Genomic DNA, 19,593 nt, shown 5'->3' on the forward strand with positions numbered 1-19,593 from the left:
GTTCTATCACAAATCGATAGAGCTGAGGAATAATGAGGTAAATTCTACACAGTATTTTAAAGGAGCCAACTCTCAGCAGGTAATAATAGCAATTAATAATCAAACAACCAAAAAAAGGTAAAAATGAATTTATTTATTTTAAGTACAGTAATGACCCGATTTTGTCAGCCCCTCCGCGCTTCAGACTTTTTTCTTTCAATAAGTTTACATAATCATAAATCTAAATTTTTCTCATTCGTCATTCGTTAAGAGGGATATTTAAAGTATACTTTGGTGCAATAGGTTCAAGAAGATTACTGAAAAAGGGCATGGGTTTTGTAGAACATTGGAAAACATTTTCAAAAAAGGGGGCTGACAAAATCGGGACATTACTGTATTCCATTTACATTTACATGATTTATCACATATTTTCGGAGAGCTTCGAGGTTGGAGCGTAGTTGCTTTTGTAGATGGGCACGTCATTTGTCGGTTTCTCGCGAATTGGCGGTCAGTCTGGGAAAACTAATAACACAAACAGGTAGAGGAATAGTTCCTCTATGATTTGGTATAGTTTGTTTGCACGATTGTTCTTTTGTTCGCGGGAGACCGACGATTGACGTGTTTGTTTGCAGGGGCGATTGCGCCCAGATCTCGGGGTTCTCCGGATTTATGGTCGTAATACACAGTTGATCACAATACGAGCCTAAAAGCTGCAGTGACCTAGTGAGCACCATAGCTCGAGTCGTCTGAAAGTATTGTGTATCGCATGGAGAGCCCAACCGAGATTCTAGCCTATTAAGACTGCAGTTGGTCAACTCTCGAAAAAAAAAAAAACAAAACAACTGTCCAGTTGATTACATGCATTCAGTTTTTCTTGGGGTTTGCAAACAATTTTGTGGACTGTGGTTCGAATTCAGTAGTAATGAATATTGTATAAAACGCTACATTGGGAAAGTAGATAACATTATGACATCCATACGCTCTTTTCAAGAATGTTCAAGGTCTCCTCGTAAGGTTTCCGATAGAAAGACATGGAAAGCAAATGAATGGCAAAATTGGTTGTTAATCTATAGTTCCGTTTGTTTAAAAGACTTCTTACTGAAAAGTTACTACGATCATTTCCAATTATTAGTAATAGCAATAGAAAAACTTTTAAATGCATGTCTTACTGAAAAGCAAATTGCAGAGAGCGAAAGATTATTAAATGTTTTCGTTCAAAATTACGGTATCGATGAAATGAAGTACAATGTTCATTTACTTCTGCATATAGGCTCATGTGTTAGAAATTTCGGTCCATTGTTTCACTTTTTTGTTTTGAAGATATGAATGGAGTTTTGAAACAATTCATAAAAAGTCCAAAGCAACCTGTTATCGTTACGGGATGTAAGATCTACCACCGATTCCTAGTCCTGACTACTACAAACTAGGGGAACAGGATTTTTCAGTAATCCAAGGAACACATCTTAGTCCTTGTTACTTTTTATGCCTTGTTGAGAAATGAAGTGACAAGACTCGGCTTTGTCTACCGAGGATGATCTTGAAACAAGACAAAAAAATGAGTTAGTTGTCTTCATCTATGTGATTCCTAATCTTCTCTTCGTTGTTCCCTAGTTTGAAGTGGTTAAGACTAGGGTTCTGATGCATGGTCATTATCGGTGTCATACCTTAATTTTGTTGCTAAGGAATCCAATTTTGACTGACAAAGGGGCGTGCTTTTGGAGGGTGTTTCAATACTCCGAAGGGTATAAATAGCGGGACCTTTCAATTAGAGTCGGATCCTTGCGATAAATGCAAGAGTGGCAACTGTAAAAAAAAAACGAATACTTCATCAGTTCTCAATAGTGATGGAATAATACGACATGCACTAAACTAAGGACACGGGATATACTACAATAGATCAATTTACTGGTCGCAGTAGTGTTAGATCCCAAACAGAGGAAAAAAACCCGTTATCCAAATTGCAAGTCGGTGTATCTTAGTGCAAAAGAAAGATAGTATTGACCTTAACTTAATTCAAAATGAAGAAGCGCGAAAATTTTGTGAATCCTTTAATAATTATAAACAAAAAAAGTAAGTGTATAAATGAGGAAATGTAGAGGAACAAGTTCCACGGCAACTATTCGAAGAGCGAAATATTTTGATTCAGAACAGATATACGTTCAAACCGGAAAAAAATATCGCCTTTTAAAAAATCTTATGATGCAACATTTACTATGAATGTGAAAGGTGAAATTATGTATGGAATTATTCAGTACATCCTCTTTTCAAATTCCAATTTTTATTTTATTTTCAAACAGATAGTCGTTCAAAAAGAACAAGAGCTGATAATAGGAACAGAAATCAATAATAAAGCATTTGTTAAAGTTAATGACTCAATAAAGAAATGCGTCTGAATCTATGCTTCTAACAAAATGTATATAAGAATTGTTAAATATGTACCATGGGTCGACTAAATTGTATTTTTTGTTACAATAAAATGTGTAAAATATGTTAATTTATCACGTTCTTTCCTATGATCCAGTTCCAGTCATGTCTACACTGTTAAAAAAGGTTGAAACATAAGAAAAACAATTCATTGTGTTGTTACATGAGAACATGTTGTTTATGTATGGTAGTTACAGAACAAAAACATTTTGTCTTGTCATTCAAATACACTATATCGTATTGTATCTTATAGAGTCTACAGTATACGAATGGCTTATACAAAAAAAGCAATGGTTTATTTTTATCCGGGTAGCTACACCTGAGATGGCAGCTTCATCATGGGGAAAGGAGACCTTAGGTCAATCACCTTTGCATATCAAGGTTATTGCTTATCGCATTTTAGCTTATTACGTGCTCTCAAATAAGTGTTCTAGGTGCACTTCAACCAGGGGAAGTCGCTCGGGGCCACTTTGTGCTGACACTCACTTTAACACACCAAAAACCAAGGGGGCGTTACATCTAAATCCCAATTCTCCACTAGAGAATAAATCTACGAAAAATCTTCTTCCATTTCTCGCATCTACTTGCATCGTGCATCATCTCAGAAAATCGTCAGAATAGTCATCAATTTTCTTTCTAGCTACAGGTGCTAATAAAAATCATTTCCTCTACACTCAACATAGCTGAAAATGAAGACAACCTTAACAGACAGACCAACTACATGCATGAATAGAGATTGCTGACGTTTATCGTACGCACACTACGTCACGTATTCTTATACTCGACGTATACGCAAAATTTTTTCATCGGAAAAATAAGAGATGAACTAGCCCATGGCTAAAAATCTCTTTAATAAAGAAAAAAAAAAAAAAAAATTTCATCGGAAAAAAAAAATTCATAGTGGAAAATTTTCCCGATGAACACAAATCACTGACACAATCATACTTTAGCAATCTCTATAAGAATTTTGACATAACAGCATAACAACAATTGTTCTGATATCATTGTTTCCTAAGTAAAAAAATGGCGCACTTTGAAGTTGTGAACAGGCAACTTTTGCGCAGTTAGTTTTTAGAAGTAAATCAGTTACGTAGTCAGCAGTACTTGAATCTAGTAAGAACAACTCACCTAGGAGTCAGCAGTTTAATCAGTCTTAGAGTTACCTCTAACTCTACTATGGTAGTAGTACACACAAAGAACAAAAATTGTTGTAATAAAAATAATTCACTTTCAAATTGAAAATTCCTCAAACTTCATAGTTTCAACAACGAATATTTTCAAAACGAAAGCTATTTTTTTGGTTTGAAAGTTCTTCGTTCATTTATGACTCGTAATTTTAAAAGTACATTTTTTTTAAATGAAAATTGGTTTACTGTCAAAAATACCTCTAAACACCAACACTTTTGGCAGCACTGAAATTTTGCCGCTAAATTTTAAGATAAAACATGCAAAACAAAACAGAAGCCTACCAAAAAGAACCAACGCAAACTTTTAATTCTACCAATGGTTTTTTTTTTATTTTATTAACGATTATTTTTTGTGTGTAGTAGTGGCTACATTGCCCCCGAGTGGCTGGGTAGATATACGATAAACAACAAGATAAGAATATCAAGGCTCAACTACTACCGGCACATCCTTAGAAGCGATTCAGGCGGTATTTTGAAAACGGTACTCAAGTACAGAATACCAGAACCCAAGAAAATGGGAAGACAGGCATATACCTGGAAAACATGTATTCGACAGGACGTGGACAGGAGCAAAATTCAAATTAAAGCAGTCGGAATTTAAGACTAGCAGCGACTGTGACTGTGATAGTGAAACAGAAGACCTAGTTCCGTCAGACTTCTCCGGATTCAGTGATAAGGACCCCATCATGAGAGGAACCGATTCTGGCGAAGAAGTTGGTCTAGGGCAACGACAATAACAACCCACAAAGCATCCTCAGTCAACCAATGATTAAGCAACCAAAGTAAGCCCAGAATTTCATAGGGTAAGTTCACACAATCGTTATATTAACATGCTATCCCAATAGATCCCTATTCAAACGTGTTAGCAGCAGGCATGGGAAATCATTTGCATTCATTTCGTGCATTCATTTACATTCATTTGCCCCTAACTTTTTTCATCAAGAGAATTCCGCAAAATGATGTATAGAGATTTAGTAGGTTTTGTTATTAGCTACAACTTTTGTTCAAATCTCAAATCTGTATCTCTGATGCATCACGAATTAGAGCGGGCAGAACTTGTTACTGTTTTTCAGTGAATGTAAAATACATTCACTGGAAAATAGTATTGGATTCTGTTCGCTCTGGTTCGTCATACGTAAGAGATACGGATTTGAAATGTTAACAACACTTGTAGCTAATAACAAAACCTATAAAAGCTTCATACATCATTTTGAGGAGTTGATGAAAAAAGTTAGGGGCAAATGAATGTAAATGAATGCACGAAATGAATGCAAATGATTTTCCATGCCTGGTTAGCAGTGCCTTTTTAACCACTATTGGTTGTCTCTTCTGGCGTTCGAGTAGCGGATCTATTGGACAAATCAGGTGCAGACAACTGAGCCCCCAAAAGGCTTTGGACTCTGGATGGAGCTGTTCTCCATCACCCACATCGTACGACTTTTAAGTCATTTATGCAGTAACAGCAAGATTTTAAATATTTGGTCAGCAGGTTGCGCAGTATTGAAAGACTAGTGCGTGCCTCTCGGGAATTTCCTTTTGCCAAGACACCGGAATTTACCTCGAAGTAATCTGGCATGACTGATTGATAGGGCTGTACCCACTGTGCGAGAGGTATTTGTATTTATTAAAAAAGTTACCAAACGACCGATTCAATCCAATCCAGATAGGCGGAAACTTTGGTGTAAACGCCAGGTATGAAACCTCCGCAGGAAATCCCGAACGAGGTCACCCCGACGAGGTAGTACACGCAGTTGTGGTCTTCGGTGGTGATCTGAAGTGGTCCTCCGGAGTCTCCATGGCAGGTGTCTTTGCCTCCTTCCACAGTGTGCGCACAGAGCTGGGATTCGATGATTGATTGTGGTAGTTTTGGGCTTCCAAGGTATGCCAAACTGCACTCGTCGTATGCCAGAATGTCAAGTCCCACTTGCATAAGAACGTTGGAATGGTTGCCGGCTGTTTGGAAAAAGATGTTCATTACAAATGGCCTCGTGGATGGTACTTACACTGTATTCTCACACGTGTCAATAGCTCCGTATCCGATGGCGATCGCTTTGCGGTTTGATTCTTCCGATGTCCACAAACACGCTGGTCGTATGGTTGGGCCGAATGTTACCGTTCGATTGAGTTTCACCAGACCGATGTCGTTGTATCTGCTTACGGATCGTTTATAAGTTGGATGCGCTACTATCTTTTCTATTTCAACATCCGTTCCCAAATAGCCGTCCTTCGTGGATTGCAGATTATAGTCACCCAGGCGAACAAGAACTGGAGGTCCGTCCGTAGTGATCAAACAGTGTCCGGCAGTCAGTACGTAGCGATCGCTGATGAGTGATCCACCGCATTTGAAGTTGAATTTGCCATTTTCCAACCAGCCTAGCGCAGCTATGTGAGGAAACTGCTCTGGCCTGGCAGGTGTACCGCCAACGATCAAACCAATCGCTTCGTCACATTTTGGAACAAAAACCCGCCGATCCGCTCCAGGATCCAACAAGAAACTTCCAAAGCTGATTTCAGTTGATGCCAGCTTCCGATACTCGTCACAATCTAGATCGATGGAAACAGAAAACCTTAAATTTCTATGCCTACTACGATGGCTACTCATCAAACACACATTGTTCACATTTTCGCATGGCCTGCTTGGGAACTGCATCAAACCGGGGACAGCAGACGATCCTCTCACGATTCGCTGCGTACCCGCAGATCTTCGGTCGAACACCCAGTTGCTGCACCTTTTCCAACTCTTGACAGGCAGAGCTGAGCGTGCAGATGCCGGTTTGATCGTTGATCGAGCATCGATCGCCCTCTGTTTGTAAAACAAAAATAAACCGTTGAATGCTGTGAAATCGAGATCGAACTCTGATAACGTAAACCTTTTAAAGCAACCGCTGTTACAATGATGCAGGAAAGAAACGTTAGACGAACCGCCATCATCGACGCTATGCTTGGAACTGAAGCTCAATAAACCGGTTTATTATGATAATAAAGGCAAGGTCAAACTACTTGACTTCGGATAGCGGTGAAAACTCAAACAAATACAAAAAAACCCATTTTATTCGCTGCCACCTTATTCTAAGCCCACACAATCGATTCGATCCAGTCTAAATAGGATGCGACGCGCGTGTAGATAGCCGGCACCGGTGACCCACACGTCTGTCCGAACGAAGTAATCCCGATGATGTAGAAAACGCAGTGATTCTCCTGCTTGGTCATCTGCAGCGGACCGCCGGAATCGCCCTGGCAGGTGTCCCGACCTCCGTCGACGTTCCCAACGCACATCTGACTGTCCATAATGCCTTTACGCAGTTGACGGCTGTTCGAGTAGCGTTGGTTGCACAGCTGGTTGTCGTAGATTTTCAACGATACCTTGAGCAGTTCATTCGATTTGTCTCCGTCTGTCGAATTAAAGTGACCTCATAAGCAGATGCAAACTCGATCGAAATGCTACGCTTGTAACTTACGATCTTCCGTGAGCCCGAATCCGGTAGCAACCGCATGTTCTATGCCCACATGGTGCTGATCGTACAGACATGCCGGTCGGATGAAATTGCTGAACGTTGCAGCTCTGTCCAACCGAACCAGGGCAATGTCGTTGTACAAACCTTGGTTTCGCTTGAAATCCGGATGTCGAATGAATTCTGAAATTGCCACATCCTTCGGCTTCGCACCGTCGTCGTCTCGGAACAGATTCTGATCGCCCAATCGCACAAAGGACGGTAGCTCACCATCGATTTCGACGTAGCAATGAGCTGCCGTCAGCACGTACTGATCGCTGACTAGCGATCCACCGCAGTCGAATGATATGAAGCCAGCCCGACGCCAACCGATGGCTGCCATGTGCGGAAACTCACCCGGCTTGGTCACGTTTCCACCGACGATCAACTTAACGATGTTGTCACACTTAGGAACTTCGTAGGTGACCACCGTAGGCGTCAGGGTCAACGCACTGATCGTGACGCGGTTGAACGACAGCTGCGAATACTCTTTGCATTCTGGTGATGAAAAAAAAAAAACGTGAAAGAGGTTATGTTTAGAACATTGGCGTTTAAATTGTTTCGAATACGCACTTTTAACAGCTTTCCGAGCGTACTGATCAGCGTCGGAAGGCTGTTGAACTCCCCAGATGGGTCGATCTTTCGGGTCATTATCGTCAAATCGGGTGTCGGGCAGCCCACTATCCGGGCAACAGACGATGGCCTCTTGCGAGGTGTAGCTGCAGATGGTGACGCGATTCTGCAGTTGGTTTCTGCATGCCGAATATCGCCGGCAAACGCCCGTCGATCCACCGTGCCGGCAGGCGTCATATTCTGCGGAAGATCAGACGAATCACAGAAATTGAAAACTGTGTTGATTGAGATCATTAAAAATTCGGAAACAATGACATTCGCATTACTTTGATAAACTTTCTCTTATTTATTTCAAGTGCAACAATTTGACTTATGGACAATGGCTGAACTAAATTTTAATTCGATTGGAATGTTGTCGACTTAATTCCACACGATCGGCTCGATCCAGGACAGGAAGGACGCCACGCGGGTGTAGATGGCTGGAAGATTCGCACCGCAGCCCTGTCCGATCGAGGTGATTCCAAAGACGTAAAACACGCAATGGTTGCCCTGGTCGGTGATCTGCAGAGGTCCTCCGGAATCGCCCTGGCACGTATCGTAGCCACCCTCCACGTTCCCAGCGCACAGCTGAGTTGCTAGAACACCATTTTTCACTGTACGATGGCCAGCAAATGCCTCGGTGCATAGTTTGTTATCGTAGATGTTCAGGGACACCTTCATCAGCTCATTTGAAGGATCCTCGGCTGTGGAAGTGATGGTCAGAACATTAATTTCAATAACGGAATCTGTTCACGGTGGGGTAGCATACCAAAACCTAAGGCCCCGAATCCGGTTGCAATCGCTTTCTTTGAGGGAACCATTTCGCGATCGTACAGGCAAGCCGGTCTTATAAAACTGGAAAAGGTCACCACTCTATCCAGCTTGATCAGCGCTATGTCATTGTATTGACCCTGTTTCCGTAGAAACTGCGGGTGGTTAATAAATTCCGTAATGTCATAATCCTTGGGTCTGGCTCGATCGTCGTCCCGGAATAGGTTCTGGTCACCTAAGCGAACAAACGATGGCCATACTCTGTGTCGGAAGGTTACAAATGTCACCATCTTTTCCCCCTTTATTATAGAGTGTCGATCTTACCCATTCATATCCTTGTAGCAATGAGCGGCAGTAAGCACAAACTGATCGCTGATGAGCGATCCTCCGCAATAGAACGACGCGGTTCTGTCCGCTTCTCGCCAACCAATCGCAGCCATGTGCGGAAACTCGCCCGGCTTGGTGACGTTGCCGCCGACAATCAACTTCGTGATTCTGTCGCACTTGGGCACCTTGGACCGGGCCACAATCGACGCCAGGCTCAGTCCGATGCCGGTCACTTGGTCGTACGACAGTTTCCGATACTCGTTGCATTCTACGGCGAGAGAAGTTAGAATTCAGTTTTCGCATGGCTAAGTTATCTATGTTTGTCAGGAGCATACTCCGGACAGCTGTCCGTTCCGATTCGGGGGAAACCAATCGGTTTGCGAGTTCCGCCGGGCAGCACACAATGGCTCCTTGGAAAGAGTGGGTGCAAATGACGATGGGCTTGTTTTGAAGGTCTTTCCGACAGGCGGCGTATGGGCGGCAGACTCCGGGTGATCCATTGAGTTCGCAGGGTTCATTTTCTGTGGATGATGGTTGGTATCGTTAGGTATTTTGTCCGGAAGAATAGCAACATCAGGTGGTGATCATGCAAAGGTGGCGATCCTAGATTGCTAGAAAAAAGTGCTTGTTGGTAGACGTGGTTTCGTTCAGATGCAAAACAAGGAATTCGTCTACTTACGCATGCGATGTTCAATCACTGGAAAATTTGGTTACACTTTTGTTATGAAACATGTTCGACCCCTTCTGCGGATCAAGAAGTTTCGACTAGTCTCTACGGAGTACGCGTTTAAAGCAATCTACGTTGATGACTTGCTCAAACCAATTGCGGAAGCAGCTTAACATGCGAGGGTTTTTTTTTTGTTAAGGAGGATATTGGTCCAGCAAAGCACTCTATCTACACTTGGGGATCAAAGGGCCTTTTTGGAGGATTTTTGTGAGCATTAGAAACAACAGCGATGAAAACCAAAATGAACAGAACATTTGCGGAAGACCCACAATTGAACGGAAATTTAAATGAAGTTCTTTGAAAATTCTTACGAAAGTTCAGGTTAATCATTCTGAAGACCTAAAACAAATCCACAAATTCAAATTTTGTCCATAGAAATTCTTTGAAGAGATCCGGTTGATAAAGAAAAGAACATTCTGAAGACTAACAACTGGCAAGGAAATCAAAAGATATGCTTCGGATATCACGAAGATCAGGAATTGTATTGAACATATCCAATGGCCAACATTTTCAAAGTCCTTCTGATATTCTTAGAAGAGATCAGGAATCAATGAGCTGGATTACCGAGGTGAAGCAATCACTCACACAACCACTGTACGATACACGCAAGTACACGCAAGTAGTGACGTCACTACTTGCGTTTGCGTTGATTTTTTGGTTTACTAATACAACCCTATTTCACGATCTGCGCCACCTCCCTCTGTACCTCATTGATCAGGAATGATCAGGAATGATTACAAAGATAAGGACAGAACTAACTCTAAATCTTGACCAAAATTTAAAATGATAATTAATTTATTGTAAATAGAATACTGTGAAGCAAAGCATACATGGTTAACAAGACACGTGTATGAAACAATTCTGGATCAACAATAGAAAAGGGCCCATCAGCATTTGTATACAAACCCTTTCCTTACAAAACGAAGGCCGCCCACACAAACCAACTCCATCATCGGGTAGGGGAAACTTTTCCCTATCCAATGATAGTGTTGGTTTGTGTGGGCGGCCTTCGTTTTGTGAGGAAACAGCTTTAGAACGGTTTGTTTACAAATGCTGATGGGCCCTTTTCTATTGTTGATCCAGAATGTCCTCTTTAACGTTTGACGTTTCACATTCGTCTAGCGTAAAGAGCCTAAATTCAGACTCTTCAGTCTAACGATGTCCGATTTCTCGCGTCACTTTTCAATAGGTCCTATATACATTAATCGATTCTCTTCATCAATTTTCTGTTTGGATCCGGATATTTTAACACACAGTTCTATGGAAGATGCAACAGCCCGCATAAACAATAACCATTAGAGGAGCCTAACCACCAATTCGGGATATCATCTCAACTTTATGTGGTATGGTCGTACCATCTATGAAATTGTTAGTGTATAGTACCCGTTTATTAGGGAGTGCTCTCTTGTCGTGCGGGTCTATTTGCTTTTTGCTGAAGGAAGTGTTACTGCTACCTAAAGCGACACATTGTAAATGGTGCGTTTGTCAACCCGAAAGGACAAACCTTGAAGCGGTACAGTCCCTTCGGAGTCCGAAAGGCCATGTAGTCCCATGATTTTTCTTTCAGGGGAATTTGAAAGTTAGCATCCACCACCGAGAATTTTTTTGCATTTCCCAAACGATGAACTATCTCGCCCATATCCCTCATTGGGTAGGAATCCTTTTTAGTCAGTGCATTTATCCTTCGGGAATCTAGGCATACACGTAGTTTACCGCACACACTCCTCTATTGCATCTAACCGCTTGTAACGCTCAAGTTCTGCCTCCATTTCAGCCTGTATGGCTGGTGAACCACCGGTAGAGCGGTTGATGCCTCGGTTTCACTTCCTCGTTCAGAACAATCTCGTGCTGAATGACCGATTCTTCCAAGCCGGTGCTCCATAGTACACGGGAAAGTCTTGATGGCTTCTGTCAACACCTTTCTCTCCTCTTGCGTCAACTCGTGCTCGGTCTCCACTGTCTCTGGCGTCGCCTTCGAGGGTTCCGGAAGTCTATCGGTTACTGCGCGTATCTCAAGCTTTCGTGGACCATCTTATCTGCGGTCATGATTGTAGAGTTGGGAAATTAAATAAATCACTATTTCATTTACGTTTATGATTCACCCCTAAGAAATTATAGTTTTAGTTGATGACTTGACTTCACCCCTGACGAACGACGGCAGAGAGGAGACGGGAGCTCTTGATGCTCGGGGGCAGTCATGATCGAACCTTTATGGAAAGCGGTAGCTAGAACTCTTAGTAGCAGGAGTGTTTTTGGAAGTGCAAATAGGAGTGATTTCAAGGCCGGCGTGATTCTACAATTTGGCGCAGCCGGTAGCATTAATTGAGGTGAGTAATGGTGCTATGTTTGTTAATATTCGATTCGGAAAAATTTTTGATGTTCGGGAGCGTTTTTATTTTCTCGTAATGTGAGAACAAAATGGCGGCTAGGATGAAGAAAAAAGTGGTAAAATGAAATCGACAGTGGGTCCGATAAAATTTCGTAGCGCTCACACTGATACATAGCAAAAAGGAGGCAAAAGTGAAAAGCGAGACCGATTCATAGCCGCAGCGCTGGTTTGTAAAAGTAGAGGAAGCGAGACCGGTCGATGTCCGAAGTGCTCACCATTGTATAGAAGCGAAAATTTGAGCGAGACCGGTTGAGGACCGCAGCGCACGAAATCGAAGCTTTCTACGTATATGTGGAGTAAATAGCGAGGCCGGTTGACGACCGCAGCGCGCAGCAATACATAGAGGTATAAATATAAGCGAAGCCGGTTGAGGACCGTAGCGCACACAATTAAAGCTCACCACATGTGTGTAAAAAAAATAGCGAGACCGGCTGACGACCGCAGCGTGCATGAATACGAAGAAGCAAAACGAAATGATAGCGAGGCCGGTTGAAGACCGAAGCGCATATCACAGAACAGAAGGGGAAGTGCAAACAAATCGGTGAATCAAAAATGGTTCGTTTTTCTGCTCAACAAGCGATGTGTTGTGGTAACGTTCCACACGGGCTTTCTATGTGCACTCACACTATCATAGCATGCTGCCTATCTTAACTGCAGGCAGAAGATGCCTTCTACCGCTAGGTGCGCTAGTGTTCGCAAATGACAAGTGGAGCCACTTTCAGATCCGAAGTTCCACTCCTGTGCGCATATGCTAGCATTGTGTCTGTGTATGGAAGAGAAAAAAATTGCAAGGCCGGTTGAGGACCGCAGTGCTCACAAATATTTAGAAGTAGGTAATAATGCGAGTCTGGTTGATGATCGAAGCGCTTCTGTACAAGCTCTGGTAAATAGGAAGCAAGCGAAAAAGTGGTAAATAATGACAAACAACGAGTTTTTGGAATTGTGTACATGATGATGTTTTGTTGCTGAGGACAGCCAGTAGTGTAATGAGATAATTAAAGCAAACTTAATCACGGGTTATTGAATTGTTAATCACAACATGCATTTGCTGAGTATTAGGCTACATTTTCGCTATAAATTTCGAAAGATAGATTTTTTTTTAATTCGAGGATCTGTTTTGTTACAGATGGATCCGGACAAGGATTGGCCGTTGGAGCCATTTAATGACGCAGTTGTCCCTTCCGATTTACGTCGTGAATGGGAAGAATGGTTCAGAGCGTTCGAACTTATCGTAGAATTGAAGAAGATTGAGTCGCAACATGACAAGCTTGTTCTACTCCTGGCACGAGGAGGCCGAGGCCTTCAGCGAATTTTCTACAACTTGCGACCGGTGGCTGATGAAATTTATCCGGAGCCGGCTAAAGTACCATTTCTGCCAGTAGAGACACCGGAGTACGACAACGCAATCAAAAGATTGAGCAACTTTTTCGTGGGAAAACGCAACGAGCGCATCGAGCTGGAGGTATTCCGGGCGTTGAAGCAATCGCCTGATGAATCCTTCAACCATTTCATACTGAAGTTACGTACACAAGCCGCTCGTTGCGACTTCCGGGTTCGAGAAGAGATGGAAATATTGCATCAGGTAGCGATGGGAGCCCATGACGAACGAGTCAGGGACAAAGGTCTTGAAAATTCAATGAACCTGGATGAACTGACCAACTACGCTGTAAACAGAGAGATGTTATTGAAGCAGAAAGAAAAGGCACTTCCTTTCAAGGCTGAAGTAGATTATGGTACTGTGGCTGCGGTCAAGCAGGAATGGAACAGGGAGCCTAGACCGACAAATTTGGGATTGCGTGAGAGACGACGGGAACAGAGCAGCCGTATGGAGTGTGAAAATTGTGGATCATGGAAGCATCGAAAGGATTCTCGGGAATGTTCTGCCCGAAACGCCCGGTGCAACAACTGTGGGCGTACCGGTCATTATGCAAGAAAGTGCAGATCAAGACACGGAAATGCCAGGAACTGGGAGCGTTCATTTGGTGAAGCCAACTCGGTGCGAGAGGACGAACGTCGTCGTTTTGGCTACCGCTACCGGGAGGACCCTGAGGAAGGACCATCTCGACGTCCCAGCCCGGTGTTGAAGGTAGAATAATTTATATCTTCCTTCTTTTTGATTTACAATTATATTTCAGTTCAAGTTGAATTCGATAAGTTTTGATTTTTTTTGTAAGCATATGTTGAGGGCTTGTAGAATCACTCACCGCATATTTTTTTTCCTGATTAGTGTGGATTACTAATAACTTAAATTAAACGGAAAATAAAATAAAACTGAAATGATGTTTATATTTGATTTCTTTATTAAAACTAGGGAAGTACAACGAATGACGGAAAAATAACCTGCAAGATTGATGAGCTTCCAGTGGCATTCTTAATAGACTCTGGTGCCGCCATCAACACAATCACGGAAGAAGATTGGAAGGCACTTGTAGAGAACAAGGCAAAGATATACAAGAAGAGGCATAACTGTGATCGACAGTTCACTGCATACGCCAGTCAGGAACCTTTACAGGTTGAGCTAATATTCGAAGCTTGGATTTCAATTAATGATTTCAAACCACGAACCTACGCCGAGTTTTTTGTCATTAAGGGAGCCAAAAAGTCTTTGCTTTGCAAGAGGACTGCGGAAGAACTCAAAGTATTAAAAGTTGGCCTTGATGTTGCAAATGTTGAAGTTACGGATGATGTTTTTCCGAAATTCCCGAATATTCAAATTAAGTTCTCGATCGATCCAGACATTCCTCCACGGAAAGTAGCATACTTAAGAATCCCAGCTGCGATGGAAGAGAAGGTGGACAACAAAATTATGCAGATGTTGCATAGCGATGTCATTGAACCGGCCGTAGGACCGCCGGAGTGGATATCTCCAATGGTTGTGGTTCCGAAAGGGAAGAGCGATATCCGCATGTGCATAAATATGAAATACCCTAATCAAGCTATCCAGCGCGAACATTATCCGCTTCCCATGATCGACACTTTACTGAACAAGCTAAGGGGCTCGAAAATCTTTTCTAAACTGGATATAACATCTGCATTTCACCACATTGAGCTTCACCCTGATTCCCGTGGAATAACCACTTTCATGACCAGTAGGGGTCTCATGAGATTTAAAAGGTTGATGTTCGGCATCAACTGTGCGCCGGAAATTTTTCAGCGGGTGATGTCCGAAATGCTGGCTGGGATCGAGGGAATAATAATATACATTGACGATATAGTCGTTTCTGGAAAAACACGTGAAGAACATGATGCTCGGCTAAAGGAGGTATTGGGAGTTCTAAAGGCAAATAACGCGACGCTGAACAAGGAGAAGTGTGTGTTTGGTGCAACGAAACTTGAAATCCTGGGCTATGAGGTCAGCGCAGCCGGGATCAGCCCTTCTGAAAACAAGATCTCTGCAATTCAGAATTTCCGACGACCAGAGACGAAGGAAGAAGTTCGTAGCTTCCTTGGACTCGTCAATTTCGTCGGGCAATTCATTCCGGATCTATCTACAAGGACTGAGCCACTTCGTCAGTTTATTAGGGGAGACGTAGAGAATTTCGGCGATGCCCAGCAGGTGGCTTTTGACGATTTACGAAATATGCTTGCAAGTACTGTTCGTAAGCTGGGATTTTTTGATCCCCGAGATAATACGGAACTGTTTGTAGATGCATCACCCGTTGGTCTGGGCGCAGTTCTAACTCAAAAGGACAAATCGAACAAGTCACGAATTATAAGTTTTGCTTCCAAGGGCTTGACAAAAGCAGAAAGAGTGTATCCACAAACTCAGCGGGAGGCACTGGCGGTTGTATGGGCCGTCGAAAAATTCTACCCATATCTATTTGGAAGTAGATTTACAGTATTCACGGACCATAAGACTTTAGAGTACATCTACGGAGGAAAACACCAAAATGGAAAGCGTGCCTGTACCAGAGCTGAAGGTTGGGCCTTGCGTCTTCAACCTTATGACTTCACGGTGCATCATATTCCAGGCTCAAGTAACATCTCGGATATTTGTTCTCGATTGTGTACTTCATCAGAAGAGCCATTCGATGAAACTACAGAACATTATCTCTGCGCGGTAGGGGAAGGGCCAACCGCCATTACATTAAAGGAAATAAAATCCGAAACGGCAAGTGATGAAACCATGACGGCGGTTATCAAGGCTATTCATACTCAGCAATGGCCACAGGACTTATATCGGTATCAGGCATTCTCAAAAGAGCTGGGAGTGATCGAAGACATCGTAGTTAGAGAGGATCGAATTGTGCTTCCGCTAAAACTGCGACAGAGAGCATTACGGATTGCTCATAGAGGTCATCCTGGTATAGTTGCGATGCGGCGAAACTTACGTGAGAAGGTATGGTGGCCATGTATGGATCGCGATGTTGGTGATTATATACAGCAGTGTGCAGGTTGCGCAGCGGTGAGTGGACATGGAGTTCCTGAACCTATGATGCGGAAGGAAATGCGGGCTTGGCAGGAGATTGCAATCGACTTCTTTTCTGCTAAAGAGTGCGCAACATTTCTGGTAATCATCGACTACTATAGTCGCTTTACGAAGGTTATTGAAATGAAAGGCACTACAGCAGCGAAGACTATTGAGTCTCTTGAAGGCGTATTTGTGGAGCAAACGTACCCCGAAACAATCAGAAGTGATAACGGACCTCCGTTTTCATCCGAGGAATTTCTGAGCTACTGCATCTCAAAAAACATACGGCTTATCCGAACCATTCCTTACTGGCCGCAGATGAATGGTTTGGTGGAAAGGCACAACCAAGGCGTATTGAGGGCTTTACGAATAGCCAAGGCAACGAAGATAGATTGGCGAAAAGCGGTCAGAGACTACGAGTACATGTATAATACTACTCCGCATACGGTGACCGGTAAGCCACCGTTGGAACTATTGACTGGGAGACCAGTAAAGGATCTGTTGCCGTCGATGCGTACTGAGCCGTATTGGTGCCGGGATGAAGAAACACGGGACCGTGATGCAATCAAGAAAATGCAAGGCAAGATCTACGCTGACAACCGAAGGAAGGCAAAGGAATCGGAAATTGATGTGGGTGACGAAGTAATGCTCAAAAATTACGAGACAGGCAAATTGGAACCAAATTTCAAGCTTGAAAAGTTCGTGGTGGTTAAGAAAACTGGAAGTGATGTCATCGTCAAAAATGAAGAAGGAGTAACGTATCGCCGTTCCGTTTCCCATTTAAAGAAGTGGCCATCTTCACGAAATGCAGGTGGACTGCTCGAAACTCCGGATCATTCGAAGGATTCATTCCTACAAACGGCGAAACCATCAATATCCCGAGAAGTTGAGCTGGCATCAGAAAGAGAAGCGGAAGCACAGAACTCCGATCTGGAAGGAAGCTCCCCTCAACAGCGCCCGAAGCGAATGAAGAAGTTGCCGGCAAGATACAACGAATAAATGGTCAACGTGGTAGGACCAAGATTCTGAATTTTTTTTTCTTTTTCTTTTTTTTCTCACAGCAGAAAAGGGATGTAGAGTTGGGAAATTAAATAAATCACTATTTCATTTAAGTTTATGATTCACGCCTAAGAAATTATAGTTTTAGTTGATGACTTGACTTCACCCCTGACGAACGACGGCAGAGAGGAGACGGGAGCTCTTGATGCTCGGGGGCAGTCATGATCGAACCTTTATGGAAAGCGGTAGCTAGACCTCTTAGTAGCAGGAGTGTTTTTGGAAGTGCAAATAGGAGTGATTTCAAGGCCGGCGTGATTCTACAATGATCTTAACTGGATTCTGATGCAAAGTCAGTCCATTCTTCTCCGCTATGTCCACAATGCTGGTTACGCTTATGCTTGCCCCTGAGTCTAGAAGGGCGTCGTTGTCCCTCCAAAGATGTCTGTTTTTCCTGCAGTTCCAGCACAGTGGTGCTTGCACAGAACCTGAACCGCCTCGCACATTTGGTGTTTTCCTGTCATGGTCGCCTCTCTGCCGAACTCTTCCGACTCCGAGCTGTACGAATCTGATTCCTTCTCAACCTCGATGTTCTGAATCGCATTGACTTGGCCAACACCTTCTCGTGTCGGCCTGAATACAGGATCATGGGCATCGATCCTGTACGCGTAGTACTCCAAATTCCTCAGATCCCGAACCGTTCCGGCAAGCTAATTTCGAACAATTCACCTCAAAAATACGTTGTTGCTCCAGTGGTGTGCTGAGCAACTTATTTAGACGCTCAATTTCCATTTTAAAGCTAAGGGGAAGGTTTCGTTACGGTTTTGCTTTCGTTCGTAAATTTTCTGACGGTTCCCCTGATCTCTGTTTGGGTTGCCGTACATGTATCGAATCCGCTCATCAGAGTCCTGCCAACAGTGGAACTCGTCCGATTCTCTGTAACAACACGTCATCCGCAGTTCTGTCCATCCTTGCAAGACGACGCACTTTTAACAAGAAATCCTCCAAGGACCTGCCCTGACCTTCTCCACTGAAGTTCAGGTGCCACTTCTCCATCCTTCGAACAGCTGAATTGCCTTCAAACCTCCTGTAGGCTTCTTCACGGTACGACTCGTGCTGCCCGCGTGATTCATTCTCTTGACCACTCTCGTACCTGTGCGTTTGGTGTCCATCGAATTGCTCCTCTCTTCCTTGCTCTTTCGGAAAAATGCATCGACGCCTTCCCGGATGAAGGTTCTGGTTATTCCCAAAACTGTGGGGAACATGTCCTTGATCATATCCCAAAGTTTCCCTTCTCCGTTCGATCTGGCTTTCCATTATCCGCGTATGATTGCGTTCCTCTGAGTAGTAAGCAAACTCTTCCTATGCCAAGCAAAAGCAACTCCGATTTCCCGCTGCAGATCTACAACCATAGCCTCCAACGCTTTTTCTCGTTCGCTAACTTTTCCTTCTGCGTCATTACCCGGTAACGGTGTTTTCGGTATCGCTCCTTTCTCTGTCTGGGAACCATTTTTGATAGTTTCATCTTGATCCTCCTTATGTTCTGGATTCTGCTCTAACCTGATATCGAACCTACTCAACTCCTCACAAATCTCATCCGTTAATTCTTTCCGCATTCGCTCTGATTCCACGTCTCCGTAAAATCACAAACACGATCATCACTTAGAGAGTCAGTGAGAGCTCAACCATACCAAAAAGACCTCTACGGTAGCCTTGTCATTTACCACTAGACGTCGCCCAGATCTGGAAGTGGACTACTCTCCCCAACATTCAAACTCTCAACAAGAGGACGGGACCCGAAAACTACAACGGAGAACGCGAAGTGATGTCGAACGCATTCAATCAATTAAAGCTAGTGAGATGGTTCGTTTAAGAAAACATTTATTGTTACGAGCTATTCAGACGATTAGGCCTATTCTGCGCGGCGTGTGAGGTGAGGTGGCAGTGAAGTGATGGTGAAGTGACAATTGTCACTTCGGGTGAGGTGAGTCTGAATGCAAATCAAATGGAGAGTCACCTCACCCGAGGTGACAATTGTCACTGCACTAGTGACAGCGAGTTATCTCACCACACACGCCGCGCAGAATAGCCCTAGATATATTAACGGAATAACGGGTATTTCAACATTACTTAACCTACGTAGATTTATTTACAAGTTATCCTTATCGATTTCTATTTACTTGTGTGTGTTCGTTCCTCTCTCCTATGTGTATGCGATTTCTCTCTCCCTAACCAACGTGCTCATATGCTCTTATCCGTTCATTTGCGTGACGTCACCT

The 19,593-nt window shown here is 43.3% G+C and overlaps 2 protein-coding genes across 3 annotated transcripts in view; both read right to left on the minus strand.

Moving 5' to 3' along the window:
* Nucleotides 1-5,189: 5,189 nt before the first annotated feature.
* On the minus strand, nt 5,190-6,521 carry LOC135698257 (serine protease snake-like). The gene is made up of 4 exons (XM_065218148.1): nt 6,461-6,521; nt 6,202-6,393; nt 5,607-6,134; nt 5,190-5,543 (listed from the first exon to the last, which is right to left on the minus strand). Exons 1-4 carry the CDS (start codon nt 6,519-6,521, stop codon nt 5,224-5,226), a joined length of 1,101 nt encoding a protein of 366 aa, XP_065074220.1. The 3' UTR covers nt 5,190-5,223.
* A 121-nt stretch (nt 6,522-6,642) lies between these two features.
* Nucleotides 6,643-19,593, minus strand: part of LOC135698313 (serine protease snake-like) — a 32,023-nt gene continuing 19,072 nt past the window's right edge. Inside the window, exons 2-5 of one of the 2 annotated variants that reach the window (XM_065218232.1) lie at nt 9,127-9,312; nt 8,789-9,059; nt 8,463-8,725; nt 7,984-8,397 (exon numbers count right to left, since the gene is read on the minus strand). In XM_065218232.1, the coding sequence (XP_065074304.1) occupies nt 8,075-8,397; nt 8,463-8,725; nt 8,789-9,059; nt 9,127-9,312 (1,043 nt within the window). In that variant the 3' untranslated portion in view covers nt 7,984-8,074. Of the gene's footprint in view, nt 6,983-7,048; nt 7,580-7,654; nt 7,895-7,983; nt 8,398-8,462; nt 8,726-8,788; nt 9,060-9,126; nt 9,313-19,593 lie in introns of those variants that run through there. The other variant, XM_065218231.1, reaches the window with a different exon arrangement.

Source organism: Ochlerotatus camptorhynchus, unplaced genomic scaffold, assembly GCF_037179485.1.
Source record: "Ochlerotatus camptorhynchus isolate MF236.1 unplaced genomic scaffold, CSIRO-AGI_Acam_v1.1 ptg000084l, whole genome shotgun sequence".
Taxonomy (NCBI): Eukaryota; Metazoa; Arthropoda; class Insecta; order Diptera; family Culicidae; genus Ochlerotatus; species Ochlerotatus camptorhynchus.